This window comes from Erythrolamprus reginae, chromosome 1 (assembly GCF_031021105.1).
Source record: "Erythrolamprus reginae isolate rEryReg1 chromosome 1, rEryReg1.hap1, whole genome shotgun sequence".
NCBI lineage: Eukaryota > Metazoa > Chordata > Lepidosauria > Squamata > Dipsadidae > Erythrolamprus > Erythrolamprus reginae.
In genome coordinates this window covers 188,570,924-188,598,857 of record NC_091950.1, presented here as the reverse complement: position 1 = coordinate 188,598,857, position 27,934 = coordinate 188,570,924, and the positions used below count along the sequence as shown (strand labels likewise).

The window sequence follows — 27,934 nt, the reverse complement described above, 5'->3', positions numbered from 1 at the left end:
TAAGTCATTCTGGCCCCTCAGGCGTGTGATTATAAGAAAGAAAAGGAGGCCAGAAGCTCCAAGAATGAAATGAATATGTATAGCATTGTCAATGCTTCAGAATTTTGTAAGGAAAAAAAAAGCCACCACTCATTAAATCTTTCCCACAATAATTCTGCAGATACCATCAAGCTATGGCTCTGGAAGCCAAAAATATGATATTAGTTTTATTCCTTGCATCGCCCAAAATAAGCGGAGTGCATATAAATAGACAACTCTGTCTGAACAAAGCCAGTGTGGATGTGTGGTTAAGGCATCAGGCTAGAAGTCAGGTGACCATGAGTTCAAATCATGCCCAAGGCACAAAGCCAGCTGGGCGACTTTTGGGCCACTCATTCTTGCTCAGCTTTAGGGAGTAAAAAGCCAAGGCAAATCATTTCCAAAAAACCTTGCCAAGAAAATTGCAGGGATTTGACCAGGCAGTTAGAAACTGACCCGAAGGCATCAAAAAACCCCAAACCCAACTACATTTTGAGTTATTGATTTAAGCAAGTATTTTCTGTGTTGTAGTCCAAAACCCAAATTCTAGTCCATCTTAAGCCATGGAAACTCCCTATTGACTTTGGGTTAGTCACCCATTCTCAGTTCAACCTATATCATAGGGTCACAATGGATGAAAATAGGAGAGATGGGCTCCTACAGGAACGGTCAGGAACGCAGTTCCGGTAGCAAAATTTGGAGCTCCACCCCAGAGCACCCAATTTGCACTGAAAGATGTTGAAACAAAATGCATAAGCTACGCCGACGGTGTGGTAGTAAAAATTTTGGTAGCCCATCACTGGGTGAGTCCTATACAGTGAAGGGCTACCAAAATTTTTACTACCACATTATGGGTGTGGCTTATACATTTTCTTTCAAAATCTTTCAGTGCAAATTGGGTGTTCTGGGGTGGAGCTCCATTTTTGCTACTCCATTGTGCTCCCCCCCCCATCCGGGCAGCAGCCCACCCCTGGTCCTATATATGCCACCTTTTGTTCATGAAGAAAAGGAAGGATAGTAAATAAGTGCACTGGAGTGCCTTTCGTCCCCTGTCCAATTATTTTTCCTTTCTTTCACCTATCTCATATATTCTCTTCCTTTCATATATCCTCTCCTCTAAGTTCACTTTCACCCTCTTTTATATTATCACATGTCCATTTTTCTTCCTATGTATTTGTGTATTGGAGAAATGAATAAATAAATAATAAGTAAATAAACTAGCAAGCAAATCATTTGTTTGATCTGAATGCTCTGGTTCCATAAATGGATGGTGTAAATTAGTGCTTCCTAACCTCGACCGTTTGAAGATGTGGACTTCAACTCCCATAATTCCTCAGAGAGCCAGGATGAGGGTGGGCCCTGGATGTTACTTTAGAATGTGTCAAGAGTTTGACACATTCCTTAATTAGGAATTAGGTGGTCTACCAAAACATTCTTGGAAATGTTAAGTAATGTTAAGCAAGTTGGGAGTGGAAATCAATAAGAGATGGAATCATCACAAGAGGATTCTGAAAGTCTGTACAAGGGTCACCAAGGGAAGAAAGATAAATCCTTCAGATAGATGTGTAAAACTAGCTACTGAAAGAAAGCTGCTTGAGAAAAAGCAAATTGAGTAATCTGATTAATTCTGCCCCAGAAACCTAGAATTGACTGTATGTCAGAAGATGGCTACAAACTGGACAAAGTCCGGGGTGAAATTGAATTCCATCATGTAACCTTCCATTACCCATCCAGGTCTGATGTTAAGGTAACAATTCAGTTTCTATTCTGCAGCATTGTCATAATTTCCACTATGGGTACCTAGCTATACTGCAGCATTGTCATAATTTCCCGTCAACTAAACAATGTCGGTTGGCGGGCCCCAGGGGAAGAGCCTTCTCTGTGGCGGCCCCGGCCCTCTGGAACCAACTCCTCCCGGAGATTAGAACTGCCCCTACTCTCCTTGTCTTTCGTAAGCTCCTTAAGACCCACATTTGTCGTCAGGCATGGGGGAACTGAGACATCTCCCCCAGGCATATGCAATTTATGAATGGTATGTCTGTATGTATGTGTGTTTAGACAATGGGGTCTTTTAAATATTTTTAAACAGTAATTTAGATTTGTTGTAAACTGTTTTCACTTTGTTGTGAGCCACCCCGAGTCTGCGGAGAGGGGCGGCATACAAATCTAAATAATAAATAAATAAAATAAAATAAATAATTTCACTATGGGTACCTGGCTATACAAATACAATGCCATTTTATTTCTTCCTTTTTTAAAATCCAGATTTTAGATAAACTCAGCATGGTTATCAAGCCAGGTGAAACCACAGCCTTTGTTGGCCCAAGCGGAGCAGGGAAAAGTACCACAGTTCAGCTGATCCAGCGCTTCTATGACCCTACAGAAGGCATGGTGAGCCTTGGACCTAACTGACATATTTCTTTCTTTAGAAAAATCTTGAAAAATCCTACCAAACTTGCTGCATAATTATCTTTGCAATTTACTATGAAGCCATGCTCTTAGCCTTCTCTAATCAGGCAGTCTTTGGACTCAGAGAGCAAAATAACATTTATTTACCGAACTCAAACGGGCACCTCTCTCATATAATGATCCTAGCCATTCACATACAACTCAAAATGCTAAATAGACATTAGTTGCATATACTGTCTGAATTCAATTCTTTTGATATCCACTTATAAATACTAATAATTTAATTTACATTCATCTTTAACATATACACCTACCATACATCACAAACTAACAAGTCGTCAAACTAATAACGCCTGCTATACTGCAGGTACTACCCCCCCTTTCTTTCCCCCCATCAAAATCCCACTTCACCTTTCCTCATATCTTACAGTGCTTGCACTGTTTTATCAACCTACTTTGGAATCTATATACATAACAGATATGAATCTATATAACCTAAACTTCGAATAGCAATGTTACTCTATTTTGTATAGTTTAATACAGTGGTACCTCATCATACGAACTTAATTGGTTCCAGGAGGAGGTTCGTAAGGTGAAAAGTTCGTAAGATGAAACAATGTTTCCCATAGGAATCAATGTAAAAGCAAATAATGTGTGCAAATCGTTCAGGAAAATCCCAAACTTTAGAAGGGAGGCGAACAGAGGGCAGGGAGGAGCAGCTAAAGGGGGCGGGTGGAAGAAGCAAGGCTAGGCTAAAGGGTGAGTGGGAAGGAAGAAAGGCAAGGGGGTCGCCCCTCCCTTTTCTTTCTTCAAAAGACACCATTTGAGTGCCTTTGCAAGCATGCAAAATCTTTACTCCTCCAAGCTGCCCCTCCCTTTTCTTTCTTAAAAAGGCACAGTTTCAGTGCCTTTGCAAGCATGCAAAATATTTACTCCTCCAAGCTGCCCCTCCCTTTTCTTTCTTCAAAAAAGGGGAAAAAAAGAAACCCCTTCATCCCAGCAGCAGCTGCTTAGGTTTGTAAGGTGAAATTAGTTTGGAAGAAGAGGCAAAAAAAATCTTAAACACCGGGTTCGTATCTTGAAAAGTTCATTAGAAGAGGCGTTCATAAGATGAGGTACCACTGTACTTAGAATTGATATATAATAAGCTATATATGTTATATACATTATTTGAATATGTGGTTTACGTCCCTTTCTTTTTTCTTCTGTATCCCCTTTTCCCCGTCCCTTTTTTCAATAAACTAATAAAAAAATTTTTTTTAAATGATCCTAGCCAGCTCACAATCAATTACAAACAGAGATAGAAACAGAACTACCTTTCCCACCAGGTGTCAGATCAAATAGTCTCCCAGATCAACCTCCATCCTAGCCCAATGTTTGGAGGAAGAGTCATCTCTTTATGGCCTTCTGAATGCTAAAAGGGTAGAGAACCCTTAAATCTCACAGAGGAGGCTATTCCAAAGAATAGGCCTAGCTGCTGAGGAGATATGCCTCTGAAGTCCCATCAGTTGACAACATTTAAGAGACTAGAGCAGGGGTGGGCAGGAAGTAGAATGGGGTGGAGTGAGATTCGGCTTCTGCACATGTGCAGAAACTGAATCTTGCTGCCTCAGCTAGCAGCAATAGCGCTCTCTGCAGGCTCAGAGAGCATGGTGCTTGTCCGGCAGGCGTGAGGCACCGCTGCTGCTGTTGGGGCTGGCCGGCGGCTGAGGGGCTGCATCCTGTGACTCGCAGTGGTGGAGGCAGCTGTCAGTTCCAGCCGGGAGCCGCCAGCAGGAAACAGTGCTCCAGGGCAGTCCTGGTGGCCAGGCACGACAGGCCACCTCTCCGAGCTGCTTCTCACACTGGCTTGGCCAGGAGACCCGCCCGGCACCCTGCCCACTCAAGCCGCCCTGCTTCCACTCGGGAGCCACCAACGGGGAGAAATCCTCCAGGAAGGAGAGCAGCTCATCAGGGAGTCTCTGGCAGGTGGGCGAAGCAGGAGCGACATCGTCTCTCCAAACTAGCTGTTCTCCTTCTGGGCGGATTTCTTCCCACTAGTGGCTCCCAGGTGGGGCACCTTCTGGCCACAATTCTGCGCATGTGCAGGAAATTGAATGGCACATGCGCATGTGTCCCCCCCCGGAGCGTTCTGGTAGGGCTGCGAATGGCTGCCCTTTACTGGACTAGAGCATACCTACCCTACCAAATCTCCTAGATGGACGAATCACCTCAGGGACTTGAAACATGTCAAGGAAGAATGAGGTCACATTTGTATTTCAAAACTGGAAATAGAAAACTTTAATACAGGTATAGAATACATTTTGTGAATAGGATATTTGATACAATGAAAAATGTATCTTGACAGGTAGTTCAGCCAGGGCTCAGATCGGTTTTCATATTTTGTGAAGTTTCATGAACCTCATTAAGTCAGAATTTGCCTAACTCTAATTTTGCTGATAAAGTTAGCTGGGTACACAGATTTCATTAGGATAAAATGAAGAAAAAATCCATTAAGATGTCCTTCAGGATATGGCACAATCCACCTGTGTAAAAATATTTTAAAACTCTTTTAATATCCAATCCACCTAGATAAATGTAATTATTAAGTAATATTATCTCACAGGTTGCATCTGAATTAAAATATACAATAAAAGAACATTCATCTCTGAAAAATTCAGAATTGGTTTGCACAGCCATCCTAAATACTGGTACCTGGTATTGTATCATTGCTCATTTGATTTCATTTGGTTTCACCAACTCTCGCATGTATTCGACAGAAATTAAGTAAGTGGTTTGTTGGATTAAATACAACCCCTGTGATTCTTCCAGGAGACCTCTGCAGAGGCATATCAATACAATGATCAAAATTCAAAGAATTGGGAAGCAAATGCCATGTGTCCAGAAAGACCTTACATTACCACCTCTCTGCAAGGGATACTCAGATGCTATAGAACAAATGATGTTTGAAACCAAGAGATGTGTGGCTTGAGATTAAAGGAAAATTGTGGAAAGTTAATAAACTAAGTCTCAGCAGCTATGCTTCCAGGCATTGTATCTAGAAATTAGACATGAAATTGGAAGCAGAGGAGTACAATTATGCTCTTGCAGTTGATAGTGGATCCTGTCCAAGACGAGGCCAGTGAGCCCGTGCAGTTGATAGTGGATCCTGTCCAAGACGAGGCCAGTGAGATGATGCGCAAGAGGCCTGTGCAGCTGGCACATGAGTCAGACAGTGAGGAGGCTAGCTAGGACTTGGTGCTAGAGGCAGAGGTTCAGCCAGGGCCTTTAGAACCTCCAGCACTTCACAGCACTGATGAGGAGGAACCTCTTTTTAATGCACAAGCACACAGAGCTGCCAAAAGGCAGGAATGGTTACTCAGGAGGAGGTCTCCTTGGGAGTAGGCTTGGGGCTAATTGGCCACTCCCCAAGCCTACTTAAGGAATGATGGAATGGAAAAAAAACTGCAGGAAACAACTCTTGATGGTTGGTTGGTTTGTGTGCCTCTCATTTAGAAAATTTCTGCTCTGCTTGGCCTCTGTTTTGTGGACTGATTCCAAGCATCTTGCCAACCTCCATAAGCTTCCTGAGATATCCAGGACTAATTACTTATCTTTGCTTTATGACTTTATGGACTTATGCCAACTGTTAACGCCATATAATTAACAGCTGTTTCCCCCCCCAAGAAAAAACTAATTTAAGATTTGTTTGTGTGTAAATGCTGCTAAGCCAGTTTATTAGTAGTGGTTAATAAATTAAATGTAGGATTGAACAAACTGCATATTTGATATGTTTTCTGTGGTCCATAGCTGGGGCAGAACAGCAGCTTCTTGTTGTTTGTTTGTTTGTTTGTTTGTTTGTTTGTCAGAATGTGTACAGAATAATAGATATTGTATAAACATAAACAAAAGCAAACTAGGTATAGATAAATTTGGACAATAGGATAGTAAGATAGTGACAGTAGGCACGATGGTGCGCTTATGCACGCCCCTAATAGACCTCTTAGGAATTAGGTGAGGTTGACTGTAGTCAGTCTAAGGTTAAAGTTTTTGGGGTTTGGGGAAAAAACCACATAGTCAGGTAGAGAAGAAGCTGTCATCCTGAAGGTACAGATGGCCATAGTCTTTACCTATGAACTTTTATTGTGCAGGTTACTCTAGATGGACATGACATTCGTTCCCTTAACATTCAGTGGCTGCGTTCTTTGATGGGGGTGGTGGAACAAGAACCCGTCCTGTTTTCTACCACTATAGCAGAAAACATTCGCTACGGTCGTGAAGATGCCACTAAGGAGGACATCATCAGAGCGGCCAAAGAAGCCAATGCCTACAACTTTATCATGGATCTGCCCCTGGTAAAAGGACCTTCATCTTATCCCTTCCCAGTCCTCTGCCAAGACTGTCTCTTACATCACATCTGCGTAGTCTGAGATCATTAAATCAGGGGATGGCAGCATGTTGTCCTCTATGCCAAAGATGCTTTTTCAAGAGGCAGCTGGACTTTCTTTGAAGACGTTTCACTTCTCATCCAAGAAGCTTCTTAAGCTCTGACCAGATGGTGGGGAATGGAAGGATTGTCCCAAAAAGTTTGGCCATCCAATCAGAGCTGAAGAAGCTGTTTGGATGAGAATCGAAACGTCTTCAAAGAAAAACCAGCAAGTCCAGCTGCCTCTTGAAAAAAAGCACCTTTGGGACAACCATGACCTGTATGACTGAGAATCTCCATAGACATGTTGTCTTCTAATATCAAAACAACCATAACACTCAATATTACTTTGGTTAAATGATCGTATCTAAGAAATGAGCAGCATCTCAAGACCTTCTTAAATCTTAAGAACTCTTACATACAATCTCATGTCAGTTTAGGTGAGAGGAGATAAGGGCCCAGGGCCCAGTTATTCCAGGGCTGCTTCTCCATCTTATCCCATTCTGTTAAGTCCTTGACTTATGACCCCACCAAAAATAACAAAGTCCTCAACTTACAATTGGCCAGGAAGACTGATGCTGAAACCTGATTGGCTAAGCACAAGAGGGCCTTCCAGTGGGAAGTTATAGCATTCTGATTGGTTGGCTATCTGCCAGCTTCACTATAAAAGGAGCTGTCAGAAACCTTGTCACTGTCCTGTTACTGAGCTGGAGCGATGGTGCTGAATAGCAAGAAATAAAGATCCTTGTTTAAAAAGTCAAGCCTCTTTTTTAATTCTGTCAAGCAGGGACTCTCAAATCCAACACATTCAGCCTACTATTCACAATTGACCTAAGGCAAGGGTGGGGAATGATGGCCCTTTTATGACATATGGACTTCAACTCCCAGAATTCTTCAGCTAGCATGACTGGCTCAGGAATTTTTGGAGTTGAAGTCCATAAGTCATAGATGAGCCAACTTTGCCTACCCGTGACCTAAGGCATGGGTGAGGAGCGATGGCCCTTTTATGACTTGTGGACTTCAACTCCCAGAATTCTGGGAGTTGAAGTCCACAAGTCATAAAGGCGCCATCGTTCCCCACCTCTGACCTAAATAAACTGAGATGAAAGGGCTTTGTAACTTTTTGCTCTTCCTTTCCAATATTTCAGCAATTCGACACCCTTGTTGGAGAAGGTGGTGGCCAAATGAGTGGAGGCCAGAAGCAGCGAATTGCCATTGCTCGTGCTTTAGTGCGAAACCCCAAAATCCTGTTGCTGGACATGGCTACATCGGCATTGGACAATGAAAGCGAGGCTACTGTGCAAAAGACGCTTTCCAAGGTTTGGTGATGTTATTTCATTTCAGTGGGGTTAGAAATGCTTTGCTTTCCAATCCCTTTAAGTATGGCCTCTTTTATAAATAGAGGTGGTTCTTTTCAATGGTTTTTAACAACAGCTCTGAAATATAACATTGTGATTAACCTGGTAAACTGATTGGAGTCTCAGACGAGGAGTAGGGATTTCTTTTTGATTTTCCCATCCACCACGTAGGCAGACGTTGGCCGATTTCATATAGCAAACTAAGCCTAACTTTGGCTTTGCATGCCATATGAATCCAGACATGATGCTTCGTAAATGTGGTTTATGGCTTAGTTAAGTTTGTGATGGCAACTATTCTGTTTTATTCAGTTTAGACAATGGTTTAGCCTAATCGATGAATTTGAGCCCTCTTTTAATTGTGGTGATGGGATGCCCTTCATTCCCTGTCCAATTGTCTTTCCTTATCTCATATATCATATATATTCTCTCCCTCCCATCTACTTCTCTTCTTTTTTACTTTCTATCTTTATATATATTACTTAATGTCTATTCTCTTCCATATGTATTGTATATTGGACAAAGAATAAATAAAAATAAAAAATAAATAAACCTTGAATGGGGAAGAGAGGCAGTATTTCATGTAAAAACATTTGGGAAACAACACCGTAAAATGAAAATGGTAAATTTTTAAAAAGATTTTGTCTCTTCTTGCTGTTGATCACTTAATCTTCCTTTGAAATGAATGCAACAGCTTTTGTGAACAGAAAGGCCTGTGGACATGGTGGAATTCCATAAAAGTTTGTTTACAAATAATGAGAGAGATGCATTTCAAATAATTTAAACCTCACAAGCATTCACTGTCCATCAATTGGGCTTTCAGTTTCCAGAGAACTAGGTTGAGGGATGGATCCTGACTTGTCTTGCTGCCAGCTCGTTTCCTTACCTGTTGTATGGCTGTGCACACATGTACAGTGCTCAAAACTGAGCTGCACATGCACAGAAGAAAAAAAATACCTTCTGCTCATGCACAGAAATGAAAAACAAGATGAATAATGGATGGAAAGAGAGCTGGTTCGGGGTGCGTGTCCATCCAGCCATCACTGTTGGTTTGATGGAGCGGGAGGAAATTTCCGCTAATGGTTCTATAGAATCGTTCTGAACTGGCAGGAACCCGCCTCTGACTTAATTTCAGTAAGAGTGGGTTGCAGGATAGGATCTGAAGTTTGAAACACCCTGGCAAAAAGGCCAGACAAAGAATAATGGATGAATCAAGGAGAAATTCAATCTAGAAATACGGAGAAATTTCCTGACACTTAAAACCATCAACCATCAACAGCTTCCCTTCAAAAGTTTTGAGAGCTTTATCACTGGAGATTTTCAAGAAGAGACTTGACTCTCATCTGTCAGAAATGGTAGACGGCTTCCTGTTTGGGGGTTGGACTAGATGACCTATAAGTTCCCTTGCAAATATCTATTATGTAAAGCTATGCAGATCAGTTCATTTGATGGTTCTATTTCACTCTCTGGATTAGCTGGGCAAGCACACTGGCCCACTCAGGTTTTGTAATCAGATTTTACTCTAAAACCTTCTTCTGTTTTTATCTACAGCTTTGCTTAAGATAAGAAAACTTTGGGTGGTTTCTTACCATGTATACTTTAGTTACAGATTTGATGGAAAACCAAATGCCACTCTCTTTCATCTCCTGAAGCTTCTGCAAGCATCATTTTCAAAAGAGGGTTGGCTGAAGGACAAAAGGAGGGTGTCTTTATAGGGAAGGAAGTAGTCCTTTACTTCCTCTACAGCTTTTTATCATTTTGAAAAAGTACAGATGAGAAATGTTTGGCTCTTTTGTCTGCTGTGGTTTAATCAAATTACTCTCTAAGTTACGTCCTGGAAATACTCTATTATTGCTGTTTAAAATACATTTTAAAAATTGAGACACAAATGCTAAATGCACAGGGTAGGTTTCACGCATACAAAAAATCCTGCTTTTTCAAAATAACATACTTAGCTTGAACTAGATATGAGGCAGGGCTTCAAAAATGCAATCACCCAGAAACATCTGTGCTATTAAGAAAGAGGGGTGGAATACTCCATGTGGATTTAATGAGGGCTTAAGTTACACTGCTTACTTTATATATATATATATATATATATATATATATATATATATATATATATATATATATATATATATACGATTTATTCATTTGCACCTATCCTGATGGATTTCTCTGTTGATGAATAGGAATAAGAGATTTTCCAACTTCATGGAAATTTAAATTCTGAAACAGATATAGGTAAACAGCAGAGGAAAATTAGGTTGAAATTAGCAGGGGGAGACTACGTGATTGCTTTATCTTCTTACAAAGAAGATGTAGAGGAAGATTTGGCAATAACCACTTCTGTACTCTCTAACCTCCAAAGATTGTACTGTCAAAGTCTTTTTTTTTTTTGCAGCATCATCTTCCTTCCTAGGCTAAAATATGCACAGTGCCATGCCTTCTGCAGGTCATCAGTCTTTAAACAATATAAAAACTGTACCCCAGCAACCAAGGAAGGTTCCTACCTTAGCACTGAGTATTACAAGGATCCTCAGCATGGTATTGGTGGGGATGAATATCCTTGTTCATACCTCCCTTGGAATTCTTGGGGATTTGAACACTAGCTATTGTAGCTTTTTTATAACTGAGCACGAGTGTCACCTGGTTGGGGTGGCAAATGTCATCAGATACATTAGCCATTTAATTCTGCACAAATTCTGGATAGTACTGCATCTGGTATACTGTGTAGCCACCTCCCAACACCCATCAACATCACCTCTATCTCTCATGAAACAGGAACTGTAAATCCAGGAACTCTTGAAACCTGACATTTCAAAAGGAACCTTTTATTGAACTGGAGTGATAGCAAGAGGCAAGAAAAGCACGCTCTGATGTCCCCCACTCAATGAAGTTAGGATCAAAGGAATCAGAAACCCCTCCCAACAGTCCAATGTGGATTCAGCCAATCCACAGGTGTGAAGATGTTATTGTACTGACCGCACTGAGAATGTGATAAGGGAACTTTCTCAGGGTCATCCTCTGCTAGCTTTTCAGTGATACAACCCACATGGCCCTCCATCCTCTCACATTCCCCCAAAGGTGAGAAAATCCCAGAGCACCTAGGCACCAAGCTAAATCAATAGTGTACAAGATATAGGATACATAAGGAAGAAAGACATAAAGTAAATAATATAACTAGGGGTCCCCCCCTTGAAGAATAGCAGAATCACAAATCTGACAACAGGTTTATTATGAATATTTTGCTTTTATTATTGAGCTATTGGGTTATATGGCATATCACTTTATATCACTTCAAGGATCTTTTGACATTTGTATACAGCATCCATACTTGCAGAAAGAGAGATCAAGCCATTAAGGTTCATTCCATCCTCTGGGATGACAGAAGTACAGATTGAACGCCTCCAAAAATCTTTCTCTCCTTGCCATAGGCTCGTTTTGGGCGCACTGCAATCTCCATAGCTCATCGCTTGTCCACAGTGAAATCTGCTGACATCATCATTGGGTTTGAGCATGGAAGAGCTGTGGAAAGGGGGAAACATGAAGAGCTGATAGAACGGAAAGGAGTGTATTTCACACTGGTAACGTTGCAAAGTCAAGGTGACAAGGCACTCATGGAAACATCAATGCAAAGCAAGTACCTGATTCTGCATCTTTGATGTTCCTAATTCAAATAATTATTAACTTCCTGTTAACGAAGCTTGAGTTTTCTTTTCTTTCTCATTTTTGTGTTCCATGGAGAATTAGACTTTGCATATTTCATAACCAAGAAAGCTGTCCACTTTAGAATCAAACGATTCCTTCTCGTACTGTATTAAACATAGCTCAGATATTATTTACTCTGATATTAACTCTCTCAGGGGACTTTAAAAGCCTCCTGTCTCTTTTAATCGAAGATGCCTAGGGCTGAACCTTGAGTTTGTGCAGGTGACATATGGCTCTAATACTAGACAACAGGACCTATAAAGAATTGATGCAGTTTTGTGGAAACATACAGATATCTTTAGCTAGAGTTTCCTGCATATCCTAATCCAGTAACCAAATCCATTTGTGATGCAATAGTTCTTCTAAAGCAGTGATGGCGAACCTTTTTGGCACTATGTTCCCAAACATGAATGTTTGTGCCTGTGCATCTGCCGGAGCACCAGAAATCCAAAGACAAACTATGGCACATTTGCCTGTTTTGGGGGCATTTTGGGGCAAAAAACCGCCCTCAAAATGGTGGGGAAATGGCCTGGAAACGGGTAGGAAAACAGCCCAGAAATGGCCTGTTTTTTGGCCATTTTCTAGCATTCCGCCACCTGCAAAGACCAGTTGGTGATGGTACACATGCCCACGGAGAGGGCTCTGAGTGCTACCCTTAGCCTGTGTGACATAGGTTCTCCATCACAGTTCTAAAGCCTACTTTCTTTTTGTCTTCACCTAATGTTCCAAAAAATGGTTCCCTTCCCAATAGCAATAGCATTTAGACTTATATATTGCTTCATAGTGTCTTACAGCCTTCTCTAAGTGGTTTACAGAGTCAGCATATTGCCTCCAACAACCATACAACTCATTATACAGCCCTTGGAAGGATGGAAAACTGAGCCAACTTTGAGCTGATCAAGATCAAACTCCTGGTAGTGAGCTGAATTAGCCTGCAGTATTCATTCTAACCACTGCCCTATCACAGCTGTCTTTATCCCAGGGGTGGGCAATTAATTTTGCCATGGGGCCGCATGAGAAATTGGGATGATTTTAGAGCTTAGGACTAATATAATTAACTCAGTTCTACCCAATATTGTAAAGACCCAGACCTTGGCCTGACCTAAACACCCAGACCCACTCTACAGACCCCTAATTGTTTGCTTTACAGCAACACGGTGCACCACAGTTACTGCACAGGAGTGTTTGTCTGGTTTCTGTGCTCGGCCGCTCTCGGTAGGAGGTTGGGGTCCACTCCAGTGTGAGGATGAAAAAGCTCACTGTATCTGCCGGGACTCCTCTGGTTTCTGGTTTCCTCATGTTGGTCTCCTTAACACTCCTGCATAAAGTTCAGTGTTACTGTAGGTTATGAAGATTCCCATGACTGGTTGTTTGCCAAAGGAGCAGAACTTAAGAAGGTGCTTTATCAACTGTTTAAATGATTAGAGAAGAATGGCAAGGCTTGAGATGCAAGTATTAAGTACCATACAAAAATGTTCAGTCTTATAGTCTATGAAGATTCTCAGTTATCCAGGTCATGGTTGTTGCAAAGGTGCTTTTTGGGGAGGCAATTGGTCTTTCTTTCTTTCTTTCTTTCTTTCTTTCTTTCTTTCTTTCTTTCTTTCTTTCTTTCTTCATTTTGCTTTTCATCCAAGAAGCTTCTTCAGCTCTGACTGGAAGGTAGGGAATGGAATATGAAACCTTCCATTCTTCACCATCTAGTTCAGTGGTTCTCAATCTTTCTAATGCTGTGACCCCTTAATACAGTTCCTCATGTTGTGGTGACCCCCAACCATAAGTTTAGTGTCAATTCTCCCAACAGAGCTTTAAGCTGATTGGCAGGAAGATCAGAGGGACACCTCCCACTGTAAATGCCTGATTAGTTGGATTGTAAAAATATGTTCCAACGCGCCAGAATAGAAGCTTTAGTTCCTAACACCATGAGAAATTTGTCTTTTCCCATGGTGTTAGGCGACCCTTATGACATGGTTGTTCAACCTCCAAAGGGGTCCTGACCCTCAGGTTGAGAACCACTGATTTAGTCAGAGCTGAAAAAGCTTCTTGGATGAAAACCGAAACATCTTCAAAAGAAAAAGCAAGAAAGTCCAGTTGCCTCCTGAAAAAAAGCATCTTTGGGACTTTTAGTCTTATAACAGATTTGCTTGAAGTTCATGCTACTTTATCACATTTATTTTCTCTCTCTTGGATTCTCTTGCCTTTGATTATTGCCATGAATGTTCTGCTATTGTATTTACAGCATCTGACCCAAGACATGAAAAAATGCAGCCTTTCAGCAGGGGAAGCTACCAAGCAAGCTTACGGTAAGCCTAATCGATCCAAAATAATCTTAAATTTAAACAAGAACTAACAAACATTTGATAACATCTACCTGTGTGAAGGTTCAAAATTTAAGAGAATGCATTAGAAAAGGTAGTAGATCCACACCATGGCTATAAATAATGTGTTTGAAATTCTCTTTGTTTTTTACAAGTTCAGAATCAATGGTTCTGAATAGATAATATTGATAATAAGGGATCCCCCCCTTCTATTTTATAAGGATGGTGATTTGCGCCCATCGTGTTCAAAGATGACCTTGACATCTAACAGGTTGTGGGCTGTCCACAAACAAACCACGTAGGTGGTTTGTTAGGCCTGTACGAGCATGAAATGTTCTACCACACGATGGGCAGATATGCGTGGGCACCATTGTTGCAGCATTTACAGCTCTGGCTTTGCGGAGTGCTCGCCTCTCTTCTGCTATGGTTATTCTTCTGTCCTGAGATATCTGGCAGCCTTGGTGGATCAGTAGGCACCATATTGCTGGGGGGTTTTGGTAAAATTTGGAAGAAGTTTGGAAGAAGATACAGCTTACTAAACATGTATCATCTACTAAATATAATACTGTACTTCTTAATTTCATATCCATTACTCTTGGTGAAAAATACTTAAAGATAGCCAAACTGGTGAATTAGCAGTCTTTATTTTTCTTTAGTCAGAACAGGCAAAGGAAATAGATCTGTTAAAGGTACAAGCAAAATCTCTCTCTGAGGGAAAGTGGTGCGTCTCTAACTATTTATATGTTTCGCAAAGTAACAAACCTCATTTGACATGGCAACAAGTATCCTGCCAGAACGAACGGCCAATCAGAGGCTAACATGCAAATATAGAACCTTAGGAATCCTTTCTTCATTTATATGCGTATATTTAACACTCTGTATACTGTATATCATTAATCTCATGCTACCCACTTTACCTAATTTCATCACCAGAATTACACCAATTGTTTCATTTTCCAATTAAATTTTAATGCTATTGCTTAGCTCCCATGCTAGTTGTTCTCTCTTGGTTAATTAATCAATTAATTAATTTATTGGATTTATATGCCGCCCCTCTCCGCAGACTCGGGGCGGCTAACAACAGTAATAAAACAGCATATAATAATAATCCAATACTAAAAACAGTTAAAAACCCATTATTATAAAAACCAAACATACATACAGATATACCATGCATAAAATTGTTGAGGCCTAAAGGAAAGAGTATCTCAATTCCCCCATGCCTGGCGGCAGAGGTGGGTTTTAAGCAGGTTTAAGGTGGGTTTAAGGTGGGTTTTAAGGTGGGTTTAAAGGTAAGGAGGGTGGGGGCAATTCTAATCTCTGGGGGGGGTTGGTTCCAGAGGGCTGGGGCTGCAACAGAGAAGGCTCTTCCCCTGGGTCCCGCCAAGTGACATTGTTTAGTTGATGGGACCCGGAGAAAACCCACTCTGTGGGACCTAACTGGTCGCTGGGATTCGTGCAGCAGAAGGCGGTCCCTGAGATAATACCTCTTAATACCTCTAAGCCTTGTGCTTCATTCCTTTCCTTATTTCCTTAGTCATCATTCATTTTTCTTAACCCCTATTTTCACATAACTAAATGCTCCTAAAAATTCTACATTTATTTATTATCCAAAATGAAATGTTAATTCATATTAATTTTTTTATATCTTATATCTGACTGATATCCTTTATCATTCAAATTCCAAAACTCAAAACACTTTAACTTCTTTCATTCATTATTTATTATACTATGCCTTCCCCTGTAATGTTACAAATATATCATTAAATTTATTTCAACAAATCGAATTTATACTAATCTATAATATAATGATATTTTCCCAGAGTTATCACTTAATTGTATAAATTGTTTTTAAATAATTGTATTAGATTTAAATTCTTAAGTAAAAGCTTACTCGTTAACGGTATCAATGTTAATTGTCATCAACCACTATATTTTCAAATAGATATTAATCATTTATAATCCCAAATTTCTGAAAATTTTAGATTTTAGAAGTTTTAGAAAAAGGTTTAACTGAAACTGATGCCCAGTTGGTGAGAGCTTAGTGGCTTTTTAAAACTAACTTGGTAGTTTAAGAGCTGAGTGAAGAAGTTTGAAAGAGAACATTTTCTTAACATAATGGATTTAAAATACAAATGAATATTATGGAATATGGGAGTAGCCTTGAGGAGTGGAGAATCCCATCTACTGGCTGGAGAATTTACCACAGAGTAGATTATCTTTATGGACTTGTTGATTATAGCTGACCTTGAATATGGATATTTATTTTGACACTTGAAAAACAAAGAAAGCGAATAATTTGTTATGATATGAGAAAACAGCTTGGATTTAATTGAATTAGAATGAATTTGGAATGAACTTTACAACAAACAACATTCGCTGTACAAGAAGATAATTAAAAAAAGCTGGGGAAACAGATATTTGTTAGCAGCTGGATTGATTGTAATTGTGAATCTTGATATTGAAGAAATGGAGAGAAGTCAATATGAAGAGTTGATGACAGGTTGTAAGGATCTTTTTGATGCCCTATGGAATTTAAAAAGAGGTACTATGAGATTTGGAGTTGGAAAGAAAAAGGAAAAGGATCTGGAAGAGAACAAGGACAACAATGATGAACTTGAAGATGATAATGACAACAATGATGAATACAAAACACAAGAAAATAAATAAAGAAGAGAAGAAATTGGAAATGAGTAACCAGATTGATAATTGTAAGAAAAGAAAAAAAGATACTTTAAACAGACAAATCAATTATTATGTTGAAATTTATAATTATTACACTGAGTTTTGCAGTGACCAAAAGAGTATTGGTTCTGGATGAAACAATTAAAAAAAGAAGGGGAGATTATAGAGAAGAGATTAAGAAGAATTGACGGTAGAACCAGACAAATCATATATTTAAAGAAGAGGGGAAAAGTGGGGAGGAAAAGAAGCTGGGGGTACAAATCAAAAAGGAAGAAAAAAAAGAAAGTAAGAAAAGGAGGATGGGAATCAAAATAAGATGAATGATTGAAAACAGAAAAAAATACTGATTTATTTCTTTTTCTTTTCCCTTTCTTATATTTTAGTAGTATGATACAGTACATTTTTATAATTTATTTTATTTATTTATTTATTTATTAAATTTGTATGCCACCCCTCTCCATAGACTCATTATTCATTATTATTAATTCATTATTATTAATGAATAAGACTTAATTAAAAGTTTAATAATTGTATGCAGGTAGAACAGGTTTGGTGCAGATAACTAATATGATTATTCAATTTAAAAAAAATTTTTTTTTTCCAATATCATATTTTATATTGGACTGATGTAAGATTGGTTGCACTAAAGAAATTATATTATAACTAGTAAAAGAAAGCATAAAATGTAAAATTATCAAGCCAATATATAACATATTTCTGATATAGGATGTGAACAATTCATGAAACTGATATAATCACAATCTATGTATTAAGATGATTATTGACATTTTTGATGTAAAATAAGACGTAAGAAAATAGCATTATTATTAATATGATATTATAAGATAAGTTGAAAGTTATAGTCTAGGGCACTTAGAAATGGTTGAAAAAGAAAACAAAAGAGGTGTTAATATATTAAAATGGAGAGGAAGTAACAAGGCTTGGAATTAAGAGGCCTAAGAAACTAATTAGCTTGTAAAGTTAGCCATAGCAATGAATTTGGAATTTAAAAAATGAATTCAATGGTGGTAGACCCAGGGGACAAAACTAGAGTTTAGAAGGAGATAGCATTGGATAAATAACATATACTGTACCTAAAATCAAAATATAATAGAATTGATAGGGAAATAAAGATTCAAGATTTTAGGTAGAGTAAATTGAAAGAAGGTTTTTTTTCAGTCTGTCATTTAATAGAATTAAAATTAGCCACTTAGGGATGGTTTATAGAGGGTGTAGGAGGAAGTAGGGAAGAGGGAGAGAGGAGAGAGAGTAGAAGGGGAGGAAGAGAAGAAAGAAGGAAGGAGGAAGGAAGAGAGAGTAGTAGAAAAGGGAAGAGAAAGTGTAAGAAAGTAGGTCACAGAGGTGGAATAGGTGGGGAAAATAAATACGGGGACAGACTGAATAATAGGAACTAAAATTTAGAATGCAATTTAGGTTGTTATAATTATTAAACATAAGAAATGATATATGTATATGGATTGATATTGTAGGTATATGTGATGTCTTCTATGTTTTCAAGGTGGATAAAATAAAAAAACTTTTATTATTATTTTTTTTTAAATGGACTTTTCTCTCTTTTGTAGAGCATCTCTTCGACAGCGTTCCAGATCTCAGATGTCCAACATAATTCCTGACCATCCAGTTTCAATTGTAGGATCCTATTCAGAGCGCAACGGTAGCATATCTTACTATGAAGAAGATGGAAGACCATTTCTTAAGGTCAGAGTCACTGCAAGACCAAGAGAAGCTTCTATTGTATGTTCCTTGGGTCTCTTCCCATCTCATGACGCCAGACCTGGCTTCAGTGATGCTTTTGTTGGGATCAAATTAGTGGAAGCTATTCTCCTGGACACCTCCAATGAAGAGTCTTTGGAAAATGTAATTGGTTCAAAAGTAGCAACGACAAGATTATTTGAGTGTTACGGGTTGGGATAAAATATCACACTGGTCCTGTAAGTGCTGCAATGACTATTAATTTCGACTGTAAAGGGGCCATGATGATATTAAAGGTCTACACGATGTAGGTCCATATCATCATCATCATCATCTTCTTTTAATGACCCCGTAATGACCCCGTGCAGGGTGGAGTCTAGGCAACTGAATGGAGCTGAGTCTTTACTGGCCGATTGCCCTTCTTGTCGCCAATGCAGAGTTACATTCAGTATATATAGAATAGAATAGAATAGAATAGAATAGAATTTTATTGGCCAAGTGTGATTGGACACACAAGAAATTTGTCTTGGTGCCGAGTCTATGGAGAGGGGCACCATATAAATTTTATTATTATTATTATTATTATTATTATTATTATTATTATTATTATTATTATTATTATTAATAATAATAATAATAATAATATGCTCTCAATATATTCTCATTATGCCCAAAGAGAGAAATATCTGCCTCTACCTAGGATCAAACTGACAGCCTCCTGATTGTGAGGTGAGACCTTCGCCTCTAGGCCATGTCACCACTCGATGTAGGTCCACATCAATTTAGGAAACAGCTTCCTCACAGCCTAAAATCTGACGGAGAGGCCCTTTCCCATATCCTAGGTGAGTCAGAAGCTGGGCTGGGAAGGACAAAGAAAAGGCTATCTTGGTGGCTGCACTTAAATGGGAGCCTCTCCTGCCAAAAGCCACATTGACAACCTCACCTTTGTTACGGGTTGTTCTGTCGGGCTCTCTGGTAGACTCCTCCCAAAAATTCACAGGTTCAAATTTCAGACACACACACGTTTGAAAATTCAAAACAATGTTCTTTATAATGAAAATTCACTTTAACCTAAGCCCTCTTTTGTTATAGCAAGGAGCACTGGTCTCCAAACAAACTGGTAATTTGTACAAGTCCCTTATCAGTTCTGTGATACTTAGCTTGCAGCTGTGATGCAATTCATAGTCCTTCTTCTTTCACAAAGTGAAACACACTTTGCCCTGGTTTAGTTTCAAAGCGGGGGAAAATCAGCACACAAAAGGTCAAAGTCAGTAAAGCAGTCACGAAACACAACGATCAGATAATCCTCCACAATGGCCAAACCCACAGGCTGCTATTTATAGCAGCCTCACTAATTACCACAGCCCCACCCAACCACAGGTGGCCTTATTTTCTTTGATAATAATCTCTCAGTTGTTGTTTCCTATGCATGGCTCTCCTCATGTGTGGCTGTATCATTAACTCTTGTTCTGAATCCAAGGAGGAGCTAAATAATTGATCTCCTTCTGAGCTGTCTGCCACACTCTCCTCCTCCCTGTCATTCATGTCTTTTTGGTCAGAGGAGCCTTCATCAGCAGATTCCACCGGGGCCAAAACAGGCCTGCAGCATGTGGATGTCTCCCCCACATCCACAGTCCTTGGGGCAGGAGCTGGGCCAGAGCTAACCACAACAGGAGTACTGTGGGGTGATTCCTTCAAAATTCCCTCAAAAAGATCTATAATGAGGCAAAGGTGTCTGCTGGTCCAGAAGCTTTCATAAAAATGATGAAAGCATTGTGCTGCTATATCACGTCCTCACCCTTTTAAGTATGTGCATACTGGGAGATCATCCCACATGCAAAAAAGAGGCAAAGACTTTTCATCATCATATTGCAAGCTTCTTTCCTTATTTCCCTTCTCCTTCTGATTTCATCCTAAGACAAAATGGCAGGCGGGGGCAGAGAGGTGATGATGGAGAGCCATTTGCCGTTGTTTTCTGGTGGCAACAGTCTTGAATGCTAATGTTTTTCTTTCCTTTTCAAAAGGAACGGATTCATGAAGAGGATGAGGAAGAAGTCGAACCTGCTAACGTGACCAGGATTTTGAAGTACAACGCTCCCGAATGGCCGTATATGACGCTTGGATCCCTTGGGGCAGGAATCAATGGGGCAGTTAACCCTCTCTATGCCTTGCTCTTCAGTCAAATTCTTGGAGTAGGTGCAATGACTAACGTTCTTTGCCTTGCAATAAATGATATTGAATATCCTATGTTGTGCAGGAAATGGTGTGTAACATTGACATAACAATTTCCTTTCTGTTATTTTGAATTTCTCTCTCTTTTCCCCCCTCATTCTCTTTCTCTTTTGAAGATTTCAGAAAATCTTTGCAAGTCATTACTGAATGAATTCACACATTGCTGTAAACCAGTGCTTCTCAATTATTTTCTATTAGCCCCCCCCCCCGGGAAAAAGTAAACCTTTCATGCCGCCAACTCTCTGCTGACCCACATCTCATGGCCTGCCCTGCCCAACCTGCCTCCCCAAAGTTGTGCCCCACCTCGAGAGATGCATCCTACCTGACACTTATACCAGTACCTCCATCGCATTCCTCGGTGTTGTGCCCAGAGCAGCCTGTTTTAAAAGAAAACGTTTTGTGAGTTCGAGAAGTTTGATTGAACTTGCGAGATGTTTTCTTTTAGAATGGGCTGCCCTGGACGCAATGGCGAGTAACACGATGGAGGTACATGGGGTCATGTGCCCCCCCCCCCCCCAGCATATCTCTATGCCCCTCTAGGAGGACACGCCCCACTATTTGAGAAGCACTGCTGCAAAATATAAAGAAATTTCTTTGGTTCTTCCTGTAGTTTGTAAACTGTGGTCTACCGCTTAGGGTGAAGCTGGAATCTTGCCTAACGTGTGGCTTATCTAAGAAGCCACTGTTTAAGAAATGTACTTTGATGCAATAGGGAAATTCTTTTTACATTTTTTTTAATTTTTCTCCACATCAAAAATCTACATAACATCACATATTCCTTAATATGCATATATTATCGCTTAAAAAAACAGTACTACAATAACCCAATTTTAATTTTATTTTTTCAATCTTCTCTCTCTCCACTCCCCTCTTTCTATCTCAGGTGGCTATTCCACCCCAATACCTACTTTCTTACACCTTCTCTCGCCCTCCACATGTCCTCCTCCTTACTCTTTCTCTACCTTCCTGTCTACTCTCTCTCCTTTCTCTTCTTCCTACCACATCTCATATCTTCTTTTCCCTTTTCTACCATCATCTCCTCCTCCATTCTTCCTGCTCCTCTATATCCCTTTCTACTCACTCTCTTTTCTCTCCTACTCTTACACTCTCTAAATCCTTCCCAGAGTGGATAATTCTAGTTACAATTTTTTTTTAAAATTTATTTCTATACTTCAATCCAACTTAATAAACATATATAATCTACTAAATACAATCATTAATACTTCTCAATTTCATATCCATTACTCTCAGTATATGTCATTAATATCATGCTGCCTCCTTTGTCTAATTTCATCACTTACTAATAGTACCTGCCTTCTCAACAAATGTACATTTCTTCTGCTGTATTTCATAAGGAATTAGAGCACTGGTTCAACAAACTTTCACTTTTAAAACTGGATACATCTAGAATGAGATAATAAGCTAAAAGAAACATGCCCTCAAACTGGGTAGGGGTCAGAAAGGGGCAAACAAGATAGTTACTAGAAGGAGCATGGTGGCTCACATCATTAGGAGGCTGGTTGAAGGTTAGCAAGCCCATGTTCAAGCTGCTGCCATGAAGCGAGGTGAGCCCCCATCCTTTGCTCCAGCACCTGTGTGTGTCCCCCGGCAATATTAATATTTTCAACCCAGAAACACCTCGAGTGTAATGTGACAAGCATGGAAAACGTTAATACTCCAATTCTGCTGTCTGATATTCATTCTTTACACCCAATGATATGGCCAGCCCTGTTTATCAACCATTTCAAATGCCATGCTGAAATGAACATGGATTAGACTACAAAATCATGTGTTTTTTCTACACCACTGTACCCTTCAGCCTACTTGTGGTCCAGATTACTTGCGGGACCGCCTACTGCCGGATGAGTCCCAGCAACCAGTTAGGCCCCACAGAGTCTGCCTTCTCCAGGTCCTGTCAACCAGACAATGTCACTTGGTGGGACCAAGGGGAAGAGCCTTCTCTGTGGCGGCCCTGGCCCTCTGGAATCATCCCCCCCCCAAGAGATTCACACTGCCCCACCCTCCCCAACTTCCACAAGAATCTTATGACTCACTTATATCACCAGGCTTGGGGCAATTAGATCTTGGCCCCCTGGCCGATGAATGTTATGCATAGTTGAGGTCTGAATGAGTACGATTGATTTTAATATATTGGGGATTTTAGGTAAGGTAGCTAGTTTTAATTAATTGGATTTAGTCATTGTATTTTATTGTTCTTATTATATGTTGTAAGCCGCCCCGAGTCCTCGGAGAGGGGCGGGACATAAATTCAATCAATCAATCAATCAATACTGAACAAAATGTATAAGTGTGTGCGTTCAACTTGTGCAAAAACATTTAACGTTTCATCCTACAACATTTCCTTTTCTTTCCTCAAGACCTTTTCCGTGACTGATGAAGAAGAGCAAAGAGCTCAGATCAACGGTGTCTGCTTGCTCTTTGTGGTTGTTGGAATCGTATCATTCTTCACCCAGTTCTTGCAGGTGATGACAATCAAATTGGATTCTCAGTATGAGGGTGCCCTTCCTTTGATACTCTCTCCCTGCTCCCCCTCCCTTGATTACTTCTTTTCTTCTTTTCTTTCTTTCTTTCTTTCTTTCTTTCTTCCTTTCTTTTTTCTTCCTTCCTTTCTTTCTTTCTTTCTTATGTTTTTTGATACATGTGGACAGACACTTAGATTTACACTTGTTAAAAAATCCCTTGCAGGGCTATACATTTGCAAAGGCCGGAGAATTGCTTACACGGCGCTTAAGGAAAATCGGCTTCCAGGCGATGTTAGGCCAAGAAATTGGTTGGTTTGATGACCATAGAAACAGCCCAGGGGCCTTGACTACGAGACTAGCAACTGATGCTGCTCAAGTTCAAGGGGTAAGAGATTTTATTTAATAGTCGTTTCGCAAACAGCCCAATACAATTTGCTTCAGAATGAAGCAAAATAATAATTGCTGCTGTCAAGTGTGTGTTTCAATAACCTAATAAAGGAAGAGTATACAATTTGAATCCCTGCCGGGGCATGTACACAACTTCTAGTGTAGTTGCAAGATTACCAATGATTTATAATTGTTATTGTGATAAAATAAGAAGCTTGCAAGGCATTATTAATACACGGCAGATCCCTGAAGCATCTAAGGCCCATTTCTTGTTGCAGTTGTAAATCTATATCTTCATTATAGCTTTTTCATCAGCCAGTGGAAGCCTTGCATGATTTATTCCGACTTATTTTATGAAACCTTTCTCTCCTGCTCTTCTGTGGCAAACGCCGCTGCTCAAAGCAACTTTATAACATTTAAAATTATGATTTCATCAAAACAATCATGTAAAACAAGGAGAAGAAACAAGGCTAGCCGTTAAAACCCAGTTGTATAATTATTATCTGCACATCCAAGGACACAAAGCAGTCTTCAAGAACTGGGTGTTAAAGCCGAATGAGGAAAAAGATCAGCTTGCAATTTTTGGAGCAATGCTTTCTATAATATAAGGCCTTTGTCTTCGCTCATTCATTCACGCTTGGGTTCCCTAAACGGTCTGTCTATTGCAGTGTTTTTCAACCTTGGCAACTTGAAGATTTGTGGACTTTACCTCTATAGAAGTCTACTGGAATTTATCCTCCCTGACCAGGAGGACTTTACTCAGAAAAAAAAAAACCTACACTTTCCTTAGTCATCTTCTATAGCAGTGTTTTTCAACCAGTGTGCCGCGGCACACTAGTGTGCCGCGAGACATGGTCAGGTGTGCCATGAAGCTCAGAGAGAGAAAGAAAGTAAGAGAGAGAGAGAAAGAGAGAGAGAAACCAAGAGAGAGAGAGAAAGAAAGAGAGAAAGAAAGAAAGAAAGAAAGAAAGAAAGAGATAGAAAGAGTGAGCGAGAAGAGAACAAGAGAGAGAGAAAGCAAGAGAGAGAGAAAGAGAACAAGAAGAAGAAAGCAAGAAAGTGAGAGAGCAAGAGAGCAAGAGAGAGAGAAAGCAAGAGAGAGAGAGAAAGACATAGAGGGAGGTAGGGAGGGAGAGAGAGCAAAAAAGAGGAAGGAAGGAAGAGAAAGAGGGATGGAGAGAGAAGGAAAGATGGAGAAGGAGGGAGGGAGAAATAGAGCGAAAGGGAGGAAGAGAGAGAGAGAGAATTTTTTTGTCCAAATTTTTTTTAGCAGCCCCCACCCCCGCTCAATGTGCCCCAGGGTTTTGTAAATGTAAAAAATGTGCCGCGGCTCAAGAAAGGTTGAAAATCACTGTTCTATAGCACACACATAGGGAAAACCACATTATTTCCTTCATTGAATCTCCACTTCTGGTCTGAAGTTGGGAGCAAGACGTTCTGTTTACATCAGTAATTGTCAGGTGCAAGGAACCAGAACAATTCTGTGAGTAGACCAAAGAAGGTTTTTTTTTATTGTGGACCGCTTATTGATTTGTAAGAGTCTTGCCATACTTGACTCTATTCTCTTGGGAACAGGCAGATAAATGTGTCAGGAGTCTGGCCTCAGCCACTTTCCTCCCATAGAGCAATTCTAAGCTAGACTGCCCTTTTTACTCTTCCTGGTGATTCCACCACCATACAGATGGCTTTGAACCAATTTTGTCTTTGGTGCTCCTCTTGTGAGATTACTATAAGTTGAGGAACCAAACATAAAACAGAGAATAAAAGTAGCAGTGACTAAGTTGCGGTGGACAGTCTGTTTTGCAGTTAGAAATACAAGAGGTTGTCTGGGATGCAAGTAATCCTCAACTTACGATCATGGTTGAACCCAAAATCTATGTTGTTAAGTGAGAAGTGAATTTGTTCCATTTTATGGGGTTTTTTTTGCCATATTTGTTAAGTCGTGAGTGTCAAACTCGATCATGTCACAAGATATCATGTGACATATCACAATTTTTTTTGCCTTTGCTGAGCTGGGGTGGGCATGGCCTTTGTGTGATGCATCCAGCCCATGGGCCACCAATTTGACACACCTGTGTTAAGCGAATCAATGCAGTTGTTAAATGAGTAACATGGTTGTTAAGAGAAACTGGCTTCTCCATTTACTTTGCTTCTCAGATGGTTGTAAAATGACTCCTGAATAGTGATGGATGAACCAAACCCGCACAATTCGGGTCCATACCGAATTTTGCGGTGTTCGGTATGCCGAACATGAACCCGAAATTTTTTGAAACTTCGGGCAAAGTTCAGGGTCACGTTCGACATTTGGAGCTTTGACGTCACCGGCAGGTTGCTAAGGACGCCAAGGTGATCACTTCCTGGATTTCGTGGAATCCAGGAAGTTATCACCTTGGCGTCCTTAGCAACCTGCCGGTATACGTGACGTCAAAGCTCCATCCCAGGAATCTCTTGGTGGGATTCCCCGTTCGGGTTCGGGTTCAGTTCGGATTCAGCTGAATTTTACGTAAAGTTCCTCCGAACTTGCCGAACCCAAACACTGTTGGGTTCGCCCATCACTACTCCTGAACACTCCAACCATCATAAATATGAGCCTATTGTAAATCAGTTGGTACAATGGTCCTAAATGTGAAAAATGGCCTTAAGTCATTATTTTCAGTGCCATTGTAACTTTGAATGGTCACTAAACGAACTGTCATAAATTGAGGACTACCTGTATATAGTGAGAAAAATAAAAAAAAGCTGGCAGCAGGTCAGGTGGAAATCGTGTCCCTTTCTGCTTTCAAGTTTTCTGCGAATGGTGCCTCCATGCTTTTCATGAGAGAATAAGGCCAGCCTAAGATACTCTGAGATCTAAGATGGCTGCCAAAATGGGTCACTCCTGTCCATGTAAAGAAATGGAGTGACTTTCAATGACAGTGACAAAATAACAGAATGGAGTAAAGCAGATGGTGGGACCTATACACAGCTGTCCTGAAATATTGTGTTGCTTCTCTGAGCTACTACTGACTAGATTAGATTTAGATTAGATTTATTGGATTTATATGCTGCCCCTCTCCGCAAACTCGAGCCAAGCTTGATCCTAGAAGCTGTTGTTGATTGACTGATCGATCTCTCTCCCTTCCTAGGCAGCCGGCACACAGATAGGCATGATTGTGAACTCCTTCACCAATATCGGAGTGTCCATTATTATCGCTTTCTACTTCAGCTGGAAACTCAGCTTAGTCATAACCTGCTTCTTGCCTTTCTTGGCTTTGTCGGGAATGATTCAGTCTCGAATGCTGACAGGTTTTGCATCTCAGGATAAGAAAGCGATGGAAGCTACCGGAAGGGTAATAGGCTTTATTTCTGTTTTATTCTAAGACTGACTGAGACAATGAATAACTGCTTGAACAATTGCCTTTGTTACATAATTATATCTGTATCTCTCTCTATATATATCAAGGGCAGGGGTGGGATTCTACCAGTTTGGACTGGTTTGGCCAAACCGGATGCTCCGACAATCACCTGGGAGCGAACTGGTTTGCTCAGATTATCAGGTGGGTCCACCCGCTCCTGTGCTTTACTGACCTATATCTTCTCAGCTTATTTGCGCAACAGAGCAGATTTATTTGTTTGTTTGTTTGTTCGCTTGTTTATTTATTTATTCATTCATTCATTCATTCATTCATTCATTTACCACCTCAGCTGTGTTTCTCCCCAGCAGTAACACGGAAGGTAAGTTTTCGTAAAACTGTGCACACACATGGAGCAAAGTGCGCAATCATCGAACTGGTTGTTAAACCGGCAGGATCCCACTGCTGATCAGGGGTGTCAAACTTGATTTCATTGAGGGCTGCATCATGGTTGTGTTTGACGTTGTGGGTGGAGAGCAGTAGTGGATGTGAATGGTGTGGGCAAGGCCAGCTTGACTTCACTCGTTTCAGGGCCATCTGTGGTGGCCCAAGTGCTCTGCCAGAGAAAACAGGACAGCCTCATGTTTTTTGCTGGCAGAAGGCTGCAGGAGGCTGTCCCAGCCGAAAATGGAGATTGGGAGTCTGTTTTTGCTGGCATCGTGGGCGGGTCCTTTGCTGTTTCCAGGCTGGTCCCATGGGCCAGATCTAAGCACCCTGCAGGTCTGATCCTGCCCGCAGACCTTGAGTTTGACACTCCTGCTCTATATGTAAACATGAACAGAGCTTGTTAAGCGACAGAAGCTTCCCAGCCATTACCATTTCTGTTGTG

The 27,934-nt window shown here is 40.3% G+C and overlaps 1 protein-coding gene across 2 annotated transcripts in view; it reads left to right on the top strand.

Annotated features, from left to right (window-relative positions):
• ABCB11 (ATP binding cassette subfamily B member 11) overlaps positions 1–27,934 on the top strand; it is a 110,243-nt gene that overhangs the window by 58,988 nt on the left and 23,321 nt on the right. For both annotated transcript variants that reach the window (XM_070731729.1, XM_070731730.1), the window contains exons 13-23: positions 1,655–1,765; positions 2,284–2,409; positions 6,558–6,761; positions 7,981–8,151; positions 11,625–11,826; positions 14,135–14,198; positions 18,482–18,617; positions 20,636–20,803; positions 23,222–23,326; positions 23,550–23,711; positions 26,839–27,042. In XM_070731729.1, the coding sequence (XP_070587830.1) occupies positions 1,655–1,765; positions 2,284–2,409; positions 6,558–6,761; positions 7,981–8,151; positions 11,625–11,826; positions 14,135–14,198; positions 18,482–18,617; positions 20,636–20,803; positions 23,222–23,326; positions 23,550–23,711; positions 26,839–27,042 (1,653 nt within the window). The remainder of the gene's footprint in view (positions 1–1,654; positions 1,766–2,283; positions 2,410–6,557; positions 6,762–7,980; positions 8,152–11,624; positions 11,827–14,134; positions 14,199–18,481; positions 18,618–20,635; positions 20,804–23,221; positions 23,327–23,549; positions 23,712–26,838; positions 27,043–27,934) is intronic.